Source organism: Apodemus sylvaticus, chromosome 13, assembly GCF_947179515.1.
Source record: "Apodemus sylvaticus chromosome 13, mApoSyl1.1, whole genome shotgun sequence".
NCBI lineage: Eukaryota > Metazoa > Chordata > Mammalia > Rodentia > Muridae > Apodemus > Apodemus sylvaticus.
In genome coordinates this window covers 75549569-75567250 of record NC_067484.1, presented here as the reverse complement: position 1 = coordinate 75567250, position 17682 = coordinate 75549569, and the positions used below count along the sequence as shown (strand labels likewise).

Below are 17682 nucleotides of genomic sequence, written 5' to 3'. Positions count from 1 at the left end.
ACAAACAAAAAAGTTTTGTCAAAGCAGGAAGACTGGAATGTAACCAAAAAAAGCCATGCTTCCTGACTACTCGTTTGCCCTTAGGCAAGATGGCTAACTCCCTTTGCACATGCGCACTGCAGCCCGCCCAGGGGTGGTGTTCCGTCGCGTTTGCTTTCGTAGAGTGCGCGGATTGCTCGGTTACAGGCCGAGGGGCGGGACCGGAAGTTCGCTTGTTTTGAGGTCGCGGAGATTTCTTCCTGGATTCGCCCTGGAGTCCCTTGCTGTCTCTGTGGCGTCTGGTGTCCGAGCTGGTCATGGGGGAGGCGGAGAAGTTCCACTACATCTACAGCTGTGACCTGGACATCAACGTGCAGCTGAAGATGTGAGAGCTGAGCGGGAGAGAGGGCGGCGAGGGGCGGTTCCTGAAGGGACTCGGCAGAGTAGCCCGCACCGAAGCTCCCCTAGGGGGACCGAGCCGTTTGCATTTTCAGCTTTTGGGGGAATACTGCGATCTAATTTTACCCAGGGAAGCCTTAGGAAACAAATATCTCCTCCGCCTAAGAGAGAGGAAGAAAATGAAGCTCTTTCCTTTAGAGCAGGGATGGAAGGTGGAACGGAGAGTTGGGAAATCGTGAAAGTGGGATAACTGAGCACACGGGTGCAGCTTTAATTACACACCAAACGAACTTTGGGGCAGTTTAACATTTTAAAGGCAGAGATGTTGAGAGGGAGTAGGAGACCCTGTCAGTTATAGAGGGATCAAGAAGATGGTAGGAAAGAGGCTTTTAGTAAAACCTTGGGGCAGCACGTTTAAATAAAGATTAAGAGCCTTGCTTCCGGAAATGAGAACCCTCTGGGAAAGATGGATTCCCAGAGATGCTAGCTTCAGAATAATAGAAACATTTGTGTAAGTAGGGACGCTCACCCTTCCAGACAAGAGCAGTTTTGCAGTGTAGTTTCCATATTGTCAGACCTGTCGTCTGCCACTTCTCTGGGACAGGGAGAGACATTTGAGGGCTGTTCCTGGTGGGAGCCTTCTTGCTGGTGGGGACGTCAGACTCCTACCGGGAGAGAACACATTGTGTATGCTCTTTACCTCGATTGCTCCTATCTCCTATGTACCGTTAATTGGGCTAAATTTAGGCATCTGTGTAAGACACAGGCCACGTTGGGCATTGACTTTGGACTCCTTGCTCTGGTCCGCATTCTCAGCTGCTAACTTTCCCATCTTAGGTAATGAGTGTGATCTCTTGAGTTACTGCATCTTCATGTATAAAATGAGAATGAAGTCTTAAAAAGCCTATGTCAGATTTCTGGTATGATAGCTGGTATAATATTGATGTCCACGGAGTGTTTCAGCTTCATTAACAGTGTCTGTGCGTACTCCAGTATGGGTTACAACACTTTTTTTTTTTGTATTATGAAATAGTGAGATAGGATGAATATATAATATGGGGGGAATAAAAATATACCCAAAAGATTATTGTTTTCTTAATGATAGTTTTATTAATAATTTTATTCATTTACATTTCAAATGATATCTTCCTTCCCAGTTACTCCTCTGCAACCCCCCCATCCTATCCACCCTCTCCATCCTCCCTTTTGCCTCTATGAGGGTGCTCCTCCACCCACTCACCCACTCCCGCTTCACTGCTCTAGTATCCCCCTATGCTGGGGCATCAAGCCCCCACAGGACCAAGGGCGTCCCCTCACATTGATATCAGATAAGGCCATCCTCTGCTACATATACTTGCTCCGTGTATACTCTTTGGTTGGTGCTTTAGTCTCTGGGAGCTCTGAGTGGTCCTGTTAGTCCATATTCTTCTTCCTATGGGGTTGCAATCCCCTTCAGCTCCTTCAGTCCTTCCTCTAGCTCTACCTTTGGCGTCCCTGGGCTCAGTCTAATGCTTGGCTGTGAGTATCTGCATCTGTATTGATTGGGTATTAGTAGAACCTCTCAGGGAACAGCTGTACCAGGTTCCTGTAAAAACAGGGTCTTACTGTGTGTGTCTCTGGTGTAGAACACACTGTGTAGATAGATCTGGCTGTATGTGCCTCCTGAGTTCTAGAATTAAAGGTGTATAATAACATAAAGGCTGTGTAAAAAGTTGTCAATTTGAAATCAGTATTTTATTTTATTTTATCTTCAGACAGGGTTTCTCTGTGTGACCCTGGCTGTCCTGGAACTCTCTTTGTAGGCCAGGCTGAACTTGAACACAGAGATCAGTCTACCTTTGTCTTCTAAGTGCTAGAATCAGAAAAGTTAATCTTAAGGCCTGGATCAAGAGGGTGACAGGGTTTAAAATGAAGAAGCCCAAAGAAGAGAAATTTTTAATGAAGATAAAATGAGTTTAGCAATGTTAGGATTTTCAGAGTTTTTCATCATATATAAAAATGTTGTTACTTTTAAAAATAAGAATGTATTGTCAGGTAGTTTATGGGTACTTTAAACAGAATCAGCTTATTAGCTCTTTATATATCTGTGTGTGTTAAAGTAAACATTGTGTCTGTGCTTTCAGAGGGAGCTTGGAAGGGAAGAGAGAACAAAAAAGTTACAAAGCTGTCCTAGAAGATCCCATGTTAAAGTTTTCTGGGCTATACCAAGAGACATGCTCTGATCTCTATGTGACTTGTCAAGTGTTTGCTGAAGGAAAGCCTCTGGCCTTACCAGTCAGAACATCCTACAAGGCATTTAGTACAAGATGGAAGTAAGTTGTTTGGGGTTGGGGTAGGGTTATTGTTACTGTTTTTTTGTTGTTGTTAGGTTTGTTTTGTTTTTTTATTTACTTTATAAAAGATTCTAGAGTGTCTTTCTATTGCCTTACAAATGTTATAAGTAGAGACAGTTTTTCAGGGATTACTGTAAATATTAGGTATGTTAAAAGTACATGTTACACATGTACACATAGTTGTATTGATAGAGTAGTGACTTCATGTTTTTATTTAGTATGTTGACATTTTATAAAGTAAATATTTTACTCATTTACAACATAAAGGAGAACAGAACCATGTCTGGACTCTGTCTGTCTATCATAGTTTGAAATGGACAACTGTTATTTGTATTTTTAGAAGTAGATCTAATATCATATGTTCGGGTAAGATATATATATACATACATATATGTGTATATATATATATGCACAGATACACACACATATACATACATACATACATACATACATACATATATATATATATTTGTTTTCCAAATGAAACTTTACTTTTAGGTTCATAGTTTAATCAAGTGTTTGCATGACATATTAGCAACACATTGTTGGGGTGTAGAGTCAGTGTAAGATAACATGAAATTCCATATTATGGATCCTTGATCTAATGTCCTGATAATTCTGACAGACTGTATGAAGCATTTCTAATGATTTGTCAGTTTTAGTTCACAGTCATGTAGGCTGACAGGTGCTTAGGTGTGTGCTATTTTTTTTATTTTTATGTCTGTGTAATATTTTACCTGCACCTATATATTTGCACACAGTACAGATGTGAGCTGTCATGTGGGTGCTGGGAATTGAACCCTGGTCATCTGTAAGAGCAGCAAGTATTCCACTGAGTTGTCTCTCCTGCTCTGAGTGTGTGCCCATAATGAGTGATATATGCTCACAGGATATGGATGACCATGTGCACACTCATACCATCATTGATCCTACAGCCTGCTTATATATTGGTATAGCATACTAAATCTGGGAAGGCTTTTCAGAGAGAGGGAGTTTGAACTGTATTGGTCTAATACATCCAGATTTGTTTTTCAATAGTATAATTTCTATAGTTTCTTTTTGGTGTCAACTATGTATAAATATTTATATCTACACAGCCTACATATACGTACTTAATACATTTTATTCTGGAAAATTTCCACTGTACAAATATATAGAAAAATAATGTGGCCAGGCATTGGTAGTGGATGCCTTGAATGGCAGCACTCAGAAGGCAGCGGCAGGTGGATGTCTGTGAATTAGAGGCCAGCCTGGTCTACATAGTCAGTCACTGACTCAAACAGCAAGACAAGCAAAACAAAACAAAAGTATTACTATCTTATCATCATTACATTTATAACAGTGGACTGGAATTCCCCGGTTTAAAATATATTTAAATGTAGAATGTCATTGCCTTAGTATCTTTGGTGAATACCATTTTCTTTTTTAGTATACAAAAAAAATTTTTTTCTGTTCCTCACACAGCCAAAAAGAATTTAGAACAAAGGCAACCTTGTCTCTTCTCATTTACTAGATCTTTGATTCATTGTTTATGCTGTTATATGCTTGCAAGGTTGTAAAATTACAAAGGAAAAACCCAACCATATTGATCACTCAAAGACCTAAGACAACTGTAGAAAATAGATTTGAGAAAGTATTTGGAGTATGTAACAAGAAAGTAGGCATTTTAAAAAAATAGGCCAAAATTAAAGGAACACTTAACAGGTTTCATGCAGTCTGCTATTAGTATTTGAAAGGTGTATCTAGTGCCTAAATCCTAAAATAAAATAATGGATAAACACTTTACACTTAAACATTTCACACTTCAATTGTCCTGAATAAGTCATTACCTACCAGAAGTAGTCTATAAACTAGAAAAAAGTTACTTCGTAAAAGAACTTCTTGTATTGTTAATTTTTGCATGTTCTTTGTTTAGATTAGAGGTACTAGTATCTAAATGTCGGATTGTGACCTCTGTGAGTTCTAGTAATAAGGAATTCACCCCAAATGTCTCCACATCTGTCTTAATCCATCCTGTCTGTCATGTCCTACAGTTAGATCTCATAGTTAAGGAGGATATGGCTCAGTGAATAAAGGCACTGTCCATCAGACCTGACAGCCTAGTTCTATCCCTGTACTCTACATTTGCAAGAAGAGAACTGTCTCCTGGAAGTTGTTCTCTGACCTTAATCACAGTTAACACAGACCTGCATAGAAGGTACAGGGCCTCGTTTTTAGTTTTCTAGAATTCAAATGAAGAGATTTGTTGTTGTTACTGCCTTTTAGGCAGGTGTTTTGTTTTATTGTTTTGTTTTTCCTTTCTTTTCCTATACAATGCTGGGGGTTGAACTCACAGCCTTCTGCATGCCGGCTACGTACTCTACCACTGAGGTGTAAGCCCTAGCCCCTTCAGCTATTTAAGCTGTTTAGATTACATCTTCTTCTCCAAAACATTTGAAAGAGAGACGGGGTGGAGAGGAATATTAATGTAATGATTTCCACTTCAAAGTGTATTCATCTGTCCAGAGAATCAAGGCCTCTGGGCTCATGGTGGGACTCCAGTGTCTAGGTTTAGGTCTAGTCATCTGGGGAGATGACACAACGGTGCTGAGAACACACAGCCTTTTGGTGTTTGAATTGATCCTCTCATAGGTTTTGGAATGTCTAGAGTAGTTTTTCCATGTGATAGCTGGACGACCACTTCCCTCTAGAGAACAGCTTGTAAAACAGGTTGAACTGTAGTTGCTTTGATTTAACAAGATCTTGGGCCCAGGAATTAGAGAACAGCAGACTTAAGGGGAAGGATCCCTTGACCAAGGTACTGACTCTCAGATTGTAAGGGTAGACAGCAAGATGAAAACTTCCACGGATTAATTTGGATATTGACACTAGTTTTTCTCTTTAGCTTTACCTCGTGTTAATTGTCTCTATATCAGTCTACTGCTGTGGTTTCTTCATCCACAAATAATAACACTATTTGGTTTTCAGTCTGTTTTGCCATGTGAGTAGTAATTTACTTAGTTGCTTATACTCATCTGTAGCATCTCTTAAACTTGTATTGTGGTTCTTAAAGAACTTTATAGAAAAAACGATTTGATAATGTTTTGCTTCTAATCAGAATTGATGGACATCTCTCATTTTCCTGGATTTGTAGTGGCCATAAATACACTTTTGCTGTCCTTGAAAATTCTGTTGTTTCTTACTGACACATGTCTATTTGATCTAGAGATACGATGCTTTGAGGGTAAGCAAGAGCAAATAGAATTTTGTCTGCCTTTGGGTATTCATGTTTTTGTGTGAGATTCTTTTGGGATTTTTAAAATCCATGTACTTGAAGGAGTAGAAATTATCAAGCCAGTCCATTTTATATGCAGAATAATATTTACAAAGATGAGTATAGCATAAGAAACTGCTGGTTTTTTTTTTCTGTAGTATTCTGTATTATTAACAGACACACCTTAACAAGTTATTTGCAGACATTCTTAGGGGGCATTAACTGCTAACAGCTAAGTGTCCCCAGCGGCAGTGAAATTATATTGTAAAAAAACTTAATAAAAAAGAACTTGATGAGATAGAACAGATGTGCAAGCCAGCTTTGGCTCATGATGTCATGGTTATTTTGGGGTTACCTTATTATCTCAGGAATGCATTAACATGCCATAATTGATTATTTTATAATTGCAATATGATTTGGTTAATTTCATAATATAAAATTGTATTCTGGAGAATCGTTAGAGAAAACAATAGTTTGGTTAAAAAGTTTTAACATGTTAAAATATATTTTCTGATTTGCTTATTTTTATTTTCTGCTGTTCCGTTCCATACATTGTAGTTATATTATAACTGGGTTTTTTTTTGTTGTTGTTGTTGTTGTTTTTGTTTTGTTTTGTTTTTTTTGGGGGGGGTATCATTTTGTAGCCTGGGCTGCACTCAAAACAAACTCATGAAGCTCTCTAGGTTGGCTTTGAACTAAGAGTAATAATCCTGCTTCAGGTTAAATTCTGGAATTATAGGCATATGTCACACTGCTTAGCTTAAGTGTTCTGATTAATAGAGTGTCTTCACATACCTGCTATTTTTCATGACCAGTATTCAACTTCGTGTTTTTTGAAGGGTTTTCTCATCTGCCTGAACCATCTTTTATGGGTTAATTTGAAAGAAAGATATGTATGTATTCTGTTGACTTTGTTCCCATAGTTGGAATGAATGGCTGAAACTCCCCGTGAAGTACCCTGATCTGCCCAGGAATGCCCAGGTAGCCCTGACTATATGGGATGTGTATGGACCGGGAAGAGCTGTGCCTGTGGGAGGAACGACCGTATCACTCTTTGGAAAATACGGGTAAGCATTCTGCCCTCTAGTGCACAGAGGGCTGCCTCTTTTCTTTCCCTGACAACTTTGATTATTTATATAATGTGGTTTTATCCTGTGAAAACCAGTCAGGTCTATGGGCCTTACACATTTTTGAGATTGGATCTGAAATGGAGTTCCTACAGGATATGCTGCATTAGTTACTTTTGCTCAATGCTAAATTAGTGACAAATTGCTGACAGTAGCACCTGATGGGCTCACAGGTTTACGGGTTCAGTCCACCATGGGTGGGGAGGCCACAGCTACAGAGCAGCAGCGGGTCCTATGGCAGCTGCAGTCAGAAACAGGTCAGCAGCTTGGTTTCCCTGTGCTCTCATCAGGGATGCCAGCTTGGAGAACATCAATGCCCATGTTAGGGCAGGGCGCTGCTGGAGTTAGCCTAATCTTAGACACTGCCTCAACACACATCCCAAAGTTTGTCTCTTAGGAGGTTCTACATCCTACAAATTTGACAATCAGAGTTAACCATTACAGCAGCTAAATGAAAAGAAACACTTTTTGTTATTATTCTACTGTTAAGTGAATACCAGTATAGTTTCTATTAGAAGAATGGCATTTGTAGGAGTGAGAACCTAGGGTGCAGATCTGGAAACTGAAAGCTGTTTGCCATTCAGTGGAACGTAGTAATGGCTGTAACTGGCTGGCTCTTACCAGATGCCTTAGGTTTTGTCCGTTTTAAACTTTAAATATGTTCATTTATACATCATTAAATGTTAATGAGAGTTATCATTTTAATAGGTTTCTTCACTATTTTCTGTAAATCGCTTCAGTGGTACCTTTTGCCCATTTTTTTTTTTTAATATAGTTTTCACACAACCCTTTTTGATGTTGCTAAGACAAGATCTGACTATGTAGCCCCGGCTAGCCTAGAACTCACTGTTATAAATCAGTCTGGACTTGAAGTCATAAAGATCTGCCTCTGCCTCTGTCTGCTTCTCTCTCTCTCTCTCTCTCTCTCTCTCTCTCTCTCTCTCTCTCTCTCTCTCTCTCTCTGCCTTTCTCTGCCTCGCTCCGCCTCTCTCCCTCTGCCTCTGTCTGCCTCTCTCTCTCTCTGCCTCTGTCTTTATCTCTATCTCTCTGCCTCTCTGCTTCTGTTTCTGCCTCTGCCTCAATTCCAGGATTAAAGGACTATACCAACATGTACAGCTAAAAGCGCGTTCTTTCTAATTATTCATTGCTTAGCGATGTCTGAGGAGTATTTGTACTTAGAAATTGGCTATTTGTGTACTGTGTTAAACATTTACTTTCAAAATACTGTTTCTTTTTTTAGGCTGGTTTTTCTATACATACATATATATGTATGTATGCATGTATGTATGTATACACACACATATACACTAGATTGGATTTATGGGCGCATTTCTTTCTTTACACTTTTATTCCTTTATATTTAAATCTATAAGCTTTTGTGGACAGAGTGATTCATTTTGTATGAACTTTAACAACACAAGCTTGTCTTTTATACACGTGTCTCAATTCCTTTACATAAGCCATCTTCTCTGATAATTTAAAAGAATTCTGTCATTATGTCCCAAACCTAAGAAAAGCAACATAGTAAGGTAGAGGAGTGGGAGGGAAGGAGGGAGGGAGGGAGGAAGGGAGGGAGGGAGGGAGGAAGGGAGGGAGGGAGGGAGGGAGGGAGGGAGGGAGGGAGGGAGGGAGGGAGGGAGGGTCAAGATAATTACCTGGGTCGGACGCTTGCTTGCTTTCTTCAGTATCTGCTCTCCTAGGGCAAGTTAGTGATAGTCTGTTTTTCTCCTGTAAAATGAAAGCATATCCACTTCGTAGTTTATGGTGATAATTTAAGTACATTTAATAAGCCTAGTGAATATTTCATTTACAAATAGTGCCTGTGTTAGCTCAGTGTAGATGGTGCCAGCCCAGGGCAGGTGAGCCTGAGCTGTATCACAAAGTAGGCTGAGCAAGCCAGGAGGAGCAGGCCAGCCAGCAGCCTCCTCCATGGCTTCTGCTGGGTGGGATTAATTAATCCCCTCCCCCCAGTGGCATAATTTGTGTGGGCGGAGCCTGGAGGTTCCTGTGGGAGGGCAGGTTAGGTGGGTCCTAACAGATGGCTAGAGTGTACAGGGACACTGGATGTTTGACCTGGGCTGGATCCGGAGCTTAGGGGAGGGTCCATGGAGGGGCGGGCTGGGCAGATGACGGAACCCAGGCAGAGTGCATCTGCAATTCTTTGTGGAGCTCATTAAGTGAAACTTTCTTTGCTTCCCATCCAAAGGAGGTGGAAAGTGTGCCTGAAAGACAAATTACATCACAGAGAGCTCCAAGAAATTGGTAGTAATAATTAGGAGTTAAACTTTGTTTCAAATTAACTAAGATGTTTAAATCTTGGAAAAATCTGTTCATGCTATTTATCCATGTCCTGTGCTGCCACAGTTCTGTGATTTGGCAAACACTGCTGGGGCCATAGTTTTCTCAGATGTTTCTTTAACAATATAATATCTTCTGAAGGATCCTGGTGTGCACTTACTAGAGTAGCCTGTAAAAGTGCTCCTCAAAGCTTCTAATACCAGAAGATGGTACAGTGACTGCCAAGTTGTGCCCTTTGCCAACATCTATTTTGTATATGTGAGTTAATATGAGGGGAACTTCTTAGAGAGTTCTAATGAATAATTCAGAGGCTGGTTTTATACAATAATAGCTCTGCCACAGCAAACTGTCTTTAACTTCAACATCCAACTTTGGAGATTTCTCAGTAGCTGAAGAGCCCATTGGTCATTACTTGAATTGGTAGGCCCATAGGCAAATGGCACGTATGTGTAAATTCTGAAGTTGTAGCAGTGGCTACTACAGTGGCATGGCCCTGCCAGCCAGAGCTGCAGGGTATTGGGCATCTGATGGAGCTGAAGGAGGACCTGCTGTGCTGTTGTTCTGTGTCTCTGTCTTAATTTCCCAAGTGGATGCAAGGCTCTGCACGTTGTCTGCCTCACCACCTGGGGCCTGTGTAATTTTCAGCAAGTTTCCATTAGTGTCCAGAGAAAGGATTTGATCACTTGGTTATCACCAGCACTCAGCATCCCTACACCCGCTCTAAACTTCTCCAGTTGTATACCAAGTCGCATAAATCATTGAGTAAGCTGACTTCCTGCCATCTCTGGCTATTTGATTTTAGTTCACTTCAGCCAGAGTATTGGTAGACAGAAAGAATGGACGCCAAGTACTGTTGTGAGGTGTGTGAGGACATGCATTTTTAGGAGTGATGTTAGTTACCTCACTGTCACTAGTTCCGTAGAGTCTGCTCTAAGGTTGATCTGCGTTTTGTTTTATATGAGACAAGGTCTTATTAGAGTGCCCGTGTTAGTCTAGAATCTGTGATGCTCCTGTCTCTATGCTGTCTGATCTGTTTGATTTTAGAAGAAAGAAAACCTTATAAGAGGTTGTATTTGTGTGTTTTTGTAATAGCCTTTAAGAAAATATAGTATTTTTAATAATGAGAAAACCAATATGTATACTAAGAAGTCACATTATTTACTCATGGTCACAGCCATACATGCTGTACGTGCTACACTTGTTACCCAGACCTAGATAGGCTTTATAGAAGAGTGATGTAGCTAATGGTTTTGATTCCATCCTGTAATTGTGGTATTATTCCATTGGCTAGAAATGCAGTGTCGGCTACTGTAAGATATCTGCCAAGGTGGGGCTGAGCACTGTGCTCCTAACAGCAGACCCCATCTTCATCTGAACAGTGGTGAATACTCACAGGGGTGCCCTTCAGTTGGCCTTGTTGACTGGGCACTCTTCTGAGAAGGAGGGTGGCGGAGCGTTGCTGGGTCCTTTTCTGCTTTCCAGTTGTTTATGTGCATTTCTGCCTTGATTGCATGTGGCCTCATTTTATCAGGAGGTGCTGGCTTATGTAGATTGGCAAGCTAACTATCATTTGTCCTGACATGAGACTTACCCATGTCTAGCTTCCTTGCAGTCACCCAAGTAACTGCTCACTTATGCTCTGAATTTTACCTTGGTTTACCTCTAGAACCATATAAGAAAGAGGTGAATACTTGCTTAAGTCTGCTCAGCAACGAGTTCCCTCAACAGTGACAACATGTGCATTGGGTTGTAGATCATTTCTATAGACGTCTCTCCTGCAGAAATGTATTGGTTTTAGCAGCTTAGCTCATTGTCACACAAACCGTGGGGGTCTCAGAGCCTAGCAGGCATACATGACACGTACTCCTTTACAATGAGCTGCTTTAGTTCACTTCTACTCTGAACTCTCTTTCTCATAGCATGTTTCGCCAAGGAATGCACGACTTGAAGGTCTGGCCTAACGTGGAGGCAGATGGCTCCGAACCCACACGAACTCCCGGCAGAACAAGCAGCACGCTCTCAGAAGATCAGATGAGCCGCCTCGCCAAGGTACATAGACTTCAGAGACAAGCAGAGCTCGGAGCCAAGCAGATCCTAGGGTGCTTGATGTTGTGAATCCTACCAGTTGTCTTGTCGATTTGAATTCACCTGTAGGAGCTGTTTTGAGATATGAATCATGTGCCTTCACTCTTGAAAGATATAAGATCCCATAGCCTTCATAATCATCCTCGCAGTATGACTTCGGACATCCTCACCTCTAAAAGCTCCATGCACTCAGTAGTCACTCCTCAGTCACCTCCCTGCACCTCCTGATGGCTGCCGGGCCATGTACTGTCTGTGCATGTCTGCATGCATGCAATCACGCTCGGTATGGCCTCGTGTCTAGACGGCATCAGATTTGGAGGTGCGGGTCTCTGGTTTTTCATATTGTGTCTATTTTGTATATTGCTCTTTTAGGTGAAAAAGATGGCATAGGTCCCGAGTGAATGTATTGTTTGGTGTCCTCTTTTGAGCTTGCTTTCTCCAAATGAATAAAACTTAAGATGCACTCCAGCTGCTCATTTCTAGGTCTAGCTTGTGTTTTTACTGGGTATACAGGATAGTTCACAAGCTTCTCTCATGTCTACTCTCTCTTTAAGAGTCTATCAGCAGTGAGCTTTGATTTAGCTACTTCTGTGATTAAACAGTTAATAGATATTTTATTAGAATCATCTATAGTCTGTGGCCTGCTAAAATGTGAAAGATTCAATTTTTAAGGGTCAGAAGAGCATCATTTCACTCTGGCTGCCTAAGGATAATGGGGCTGTGAAGACCAGCCACTTAAATAGCCCCTGAAAAGATGGTGTTGGGTAATTATTAAACACCAAGTGTCACCTCCGAGCTGGACTTAATGCTTTTGCTCTGATTTGTTACTGAGGTATAGGAAATAAATTCTGACTGTGATATGAGTAAGTAACATCCAAAAGCTTGCTTTCCAAGTTAACCTCTTTAAAAACAGTTCTTTCAGAGTGGTTTTAAAGGAATACATCCCTCTAATGATTTAGACTGCTTTATAAACCTGCCTCGTTTCCCTTGAGAAATGATGACTATGAGAAGAGGAGGTAACACTGTATAGTGTAGGTCTTGGTTTTTTGTTGTTCTTATTGTTGTTTATTGTTTGTTTTTGTTTTTTTTAATGTATATGAGTACACTGTAGCTGTCTTCAGACATACCAGAAGAGGGCATTACAGCTGGTTGTAAGCCACCATGTGGTTGCTGGGCGAACAGTCAGTAATCTTAACCACTGAACCACCTCCCCAGCCCCATGGCTCTCATTTTTTTATAATTTAGATTTCATAGAATTGTAATAAGGTACAGAAGGAAATGTATATATCAAAATATTCTAGTCCCCGTATCTTGCTTATTGTCCTCTTTTTCTCCATCTCTAAACACTTTCAACTAGTGCTGACTTGGGTCTTAGCTGCTATGTGAACATAGTATGAGACCAGACTTAAAGCCCCTCTGTTACCTTTCACCGTCTGGGCCAACCTCTTGGGAATGATGGCCAGTGTCTACACTGTTTCCTTCATCTCTGTTTTTCAGCTTGCCATAGTGTAAGAATTTTATGGTAGGTTGCATACCCTCCTGGGACTTTGGATGTGACCACTGTGCTCTGGCGTTTGGTTTATATTGAATCTGTATCTTGGTCTTGAAAGGTTAGTGCAGAGCATGCTCTCCACTGCCACCGCCTCATTTACAGCTCTGCTTGATGCCGTTGCAGTGTGCTTTCCTTTCTGTCAGTTTGATTAAGAGGAGGCAGAGGAAAGGGACAAGGAGATGGAACGTGTTTCTTAGTCCATGTGGAGATATTGGAAGGTATGGGGGGCTGAGCACTGAAACAGACAGGAAGGGAAGCCAGGGGACTTCACAGTGCCACATCTGGCCCCTGTGGGTTGGGGTCTGGATCTCAGGCTTAGTGCAACAGGAGCCAGAGGACAGAGGGTGAACGTGATACATAGAAGAAATAGGATGGATGAAAGAACTATCCTGACATTTGCTGCCTGCCTGCATGCCGGTTGTAGATTATAGGAAGGATACTCATATCTGCCGGCTGACTCTACTTACCTGTAGTACTGCACTGCACACACTCCTCACATCATAACATGGGAATTTATAAAAGAAAAGTGGAAGGCAGAATGCCGTCAATCAAGCACCTAAGTTATAATCTAGATCATTGAGTACAACACAATGGGACATAACAGTTGAAAGAGTGACAACAGTCTCAGCTATAATCTATATCATTCCGTGACTGCACAGTGGACATAAGTTAGCATAAAAAAGTCACGTGTTTCAAGACAGCATTGCCGTGTATTGTGTTGAAGGCTATTCGCTCTGCCCTCTCTTTTACTTCCTACCTGACTTACTAATTGCCTCCCTTTTCCCAAGTAGACAACCCCTTTGCTTTTGCGTCACACAGGTTCTGTTATCTTCTCCCTGTCCCCACTTCTAGTCTCAGTCCACCTTCTACTTTGACAATTCTCTCCCTCTCTCTCTCCCTTCCTCCCTTTCTCTCCCTTCCCCTCTCTCCCTCTCTCTCTCCCTTCCTCCCTTTCTCTCCCTTCCCCTCTCTCCCTCTCTCTCTCCCTTCCTCTCTCTCTCTCCTTTCTCTCTCTTTCTCTCTCTTTTCTTCTTCCTCTCTCTCTCTCTCTCTCTCTCTCTCACACACACACACACACACACACATCTAGATTCATAATATGATGAAATAAGTGCTCAGTGTTTATCCAGATCTATAGGATAATCCAAATCTATAGGATAATCCAGATCTATAGAATAATCCAGATCTATAGGATAATCTAGATCTATAGGACAATGATCTCCATCCACTTCCATCCATTTCTCGAAAGTGTGATTTCATTCTTTACAGCTGAAAAAAATTTCCTGTGTGATATATGCATATCATATTTTTTTTATGTGTTCATCCTTGATAGACATTTAGACTGGAGCTGTTTCATAGCTATTATGACTGGCACAGCTATAAACATCAATAGCAGTTACTAATATCTCTATATCTATTTTCATTTTAGTGATTACCATGAGGGAAAAATGGTCCTATTTGCTATGCAAAAGCAAGTTGGTTATTTCTTCAGTAGTACTTTTGTATTACAGTGGACCTCAAACTTCTTTTTAAGAGGTTTTGTTATATATGGATGAGTGTTTTGCCTGAATACATAGAAGTGAACCACATATAGGCCTGCTGTTGACAGAAACCAGAAGAGGGTGTTTAGTCCCTTGGAACTAGAGTTATGGATGATAGTTACTCTGTGGGTTCTGGGAATGGAGCCCTGGTCCTCTGCAAGTGTTGCCAATGTTCTTAATCACTGAGCTGCCATTCTAGCCCCAGAACCTCCAGTGTTTTGCATAAGGTTAACACTTTTGATTTCTGAAATACTGTGGACTCAATAATGGGTGTGATGTTGTCAAGGAAGACAAAGAGTACTTACTAGTGGTTTTGGCTTTCAGATCTGATTGAGGTATTAATTAATGGTGCTATTTGCTGTCCTTATGGGAATACAGCAATGGCATGGGCAGGGGAGAGGAAATCAGTGAGCTAAGAGAAGTGCGGAGAGAAGGTTTTGATGCCCACTTGTGCTTCATTTTATGAATTTGTCAAAGATTTTGATAAGTAAGTAAAGCTGATGTTTAAACTGTGCACTGTCAGGAACAAACCGAATTCTGATGTAAGGCGCTTGCAGCTTATTGTGTTTCTCTATGAATTGGAAAAACCAGCATGATGTAATTTCTGAAACTAGGCCAAGATTAGTGTGTAAGACTTCAGTGGACTCAAACATCAGCAATGTTAGAAATTAAATCCTTTATCATTGTTTCCTAAAATAGGGTACACATGGCATGTGTGTGTACATACACCTTAAAGTGGTGATTTATTCCTCCCCAAGAATTACCTTTGTATAAGTCATTTTTTCAGAATGTTACATTAAAAGTGGGAAGAATGGAGGAAAGATGGTGTGTTATTCCTTGGAGGATCTATTCGTGTTATAATTTCATGTATGATAGTCAAAACATAAGAACTGTAAAACATGCAAATAACATGAAGTCGGGGAGGACTTCATTCTGCTCTTCGCAAGACTGCAGGCTTGATTTTACAACTTTTTTTTAATGATTTTCATTTTTAGAAAAAGGTTTGTCTCTTGTTGCGTTTCTTATTCTGATATAGTATGCGGTTTTGATATGTAATAGTGCTTTTTATGTGGGAATCTGAAGTTTAGAAGTGTTTCACATGCTGAATCTGATGTTCTAAGCATGTAGATTAATATGTAGACTCAAATGTGTAGGATTGCTTCATGTGTGTAATCTGTTGTGTAGGAACTCTTTGTATATGGAATTAGATACGTAAAGGGCTTATGTAGAGTTGATATTATAGGCTCAGCATCTTTCAGCTTAGATCTTTAAAACCTGAAAGTGTTTTGAATCTTGAATCACTTTAGAATTTGAAGTATCTGTATATACTTTATTAGATATCTTGAGAGTAGGCTCCAAATATAAGTATAAAATTCACTTGTTTTAATGTATATTATATTGTCTTAAGTCGTGTCAGAGTTATTTTTAATGCCGTGTGTACTATGTCCTATGAGGCTGATGGGGCGTTCTCCCACCGTGGCCTAAAATGATTTGGGTTGCATGGTGTTACACACTTGATTTTCCCGTAGGGCTGGGTGGTGGGTTTCCGTCCTCCTTCCTCCTTGTTGGATCTGTGTTGAAATTAACCCTGTTGTACTTTTCTGCAGCTCACCAAGGCTCATCGACAAGGACACATGGTGAAAGTGGATTGGTTGGACAGATTAACATTTAGAGAGATAGAAATGATTAACGAGGTGAGTTGTTTCCTTTTTCACATCAGGAATACATTCTGAAGGTTTCTAAGCTAGTATTTTTTAAAAGTTAATTTTTTATTGTCAGTTCTCTGTCAGATATGGGCTTCCTTCAGCAATAAACCTGGCCTTTTAAGTGTTAATGTCATTTGAGTCATTAGCAGGGCTGCCTACCTATCATATGTGATGGCTCAGCACCTCAGGTGTGTTGCCATATTCATCATGTTCCTGTGACTGTTGAGTCTCCATCAGCAGTATTGTCTCCTCTCTGAGGTCACCACTTGTCTTCTACACCTGCTGTCCAGCCCACACCTCTCTTTCAGTGCTCCCGGGGTGTTGTAGCCTCAGTAAGAACTCCATTATACATAGTTTACCTTTTCTTGACCTTGTGTATTGAGCCCTTATAAAGATTTAATTAAAAGATGACCTTCAATGAGTCTTTTAAAAACAGTTGTATTTGCTAAAGCTGGTTGTATTTTGTAGGTTTGTTTTAAGAATACCACAGGTTTGGTAAGAGTTTGTGTCTAGAGAATGGAAGCCACTTTATGAATCAAATTCTGAGAGGAGAGTATCACTGTCTAGCTGGTAATGACCTCGTGGTGTACACATCGCATGACTTAAACCTCTACAGGTTCTTAGCGGGGGAGAAGGGGCAGGGGGGGAGAAAGACGGTGGAGACTGAGTGTGACAGCCCGTTATTCTTGTCTTAAAGGAATCTTATCATCTGTAACACCTGTATTGATTATACAGTTGAGATCCTTTCTAATTGTATTCACATGTTTACAGCACAGACCACTAGAGGAGATAGTTTTTGCACTTTTAATAATAGTATCATTAGAAAAAATAGTTTATTCAAAACACATACGTTTTCTTCCAGGTCAGTGCTTTGTGTGTAGAGATGTAGCACCGGGCAGGCTTTCCCTCCTTGGCTGGGCTGCCCTTCCTCTGCTTTTCACCAGACAGTAGACAGTACTTTATGGCGCTGAACAATTTAAGTGACCTTGGTGTTGTGCCTGCATGGATTTAAATCATAAAATCTAAGGTACTGAGGAAGCCAAATGTTTTATTGAGTCTGGAGATTGTCTGCTGAGTAACATCCCCTTCTAGATGAAACAGTGGTGCTGTATGGCTCTTACATGTGGATAGGAACAAAAGTTATATTTTAGGTAGAGGTTGATTGATTCATATATTGCTGAATTGTGGTGAAGACCCTCATTCAAAAAGAAAGTTTGAACGTTCATTTATATGTCTTTATATTTTTTCTTTTTTAGAGTGAGAAACGAAGCTCTAATTTCATGTACTTGATGGTTGAGTTTCGCTGTGTCAAATGCGATGACAAGGAGTATGGCATTGTTTACTATGAAAAGGTATTCTCCTAGGGACTCTGCTTTCTTCTCTCAGGGCTGGGCAGCAATGACTGCTCT

General features: G+C 40.6%; 1 protein-coding gene across 2 annotated transcripts in view; it reads left to right on the top strand.

Moving 5' to 3' along the window:
• Nucleotides 1-206: 206 nt before the first annotated feature.
• Nucleotides 207-17682, top strand: part of Pik3c3 (phosphatidylinositol 3-kinase catalytic subunit type 3) — an 83008-nt gene continuing 65532 nt past the window's right edge. Inside the window, exons 1-6 of one of the 2 annotated variants that reach the window (XM_052155220.1) lie at nucleotides 207-364; nucleotides 2502-2690; nucleotides 6888-7031; nucleotides 11309-11438; nucleotides 16175-16261; nucleotides 17530-17625. In XM_052155220.1, coding sequence (XP_052011180.1) covers nucleotides 297-364; nucleotides 2502-2690; nucleotides 6888-7031; nucleotides 11309-11438; nucleotides 16175-16261; nucleotides 17530-17625 — 714 coding nt within the window. In that variant the 5' untranslated portion in view covers nucleotides 207-296. The remainder of the gene's footprint in view (nucleotides 365-2501; nucleotides 2691-6887; nucleotides 7032-11308; nucleotides 11439-16174; nucleotides 16262-17529; nucleotides 17626-17682) is intronic. The other variant, XM_052155221.1, reaches the window with a different exon arrangement.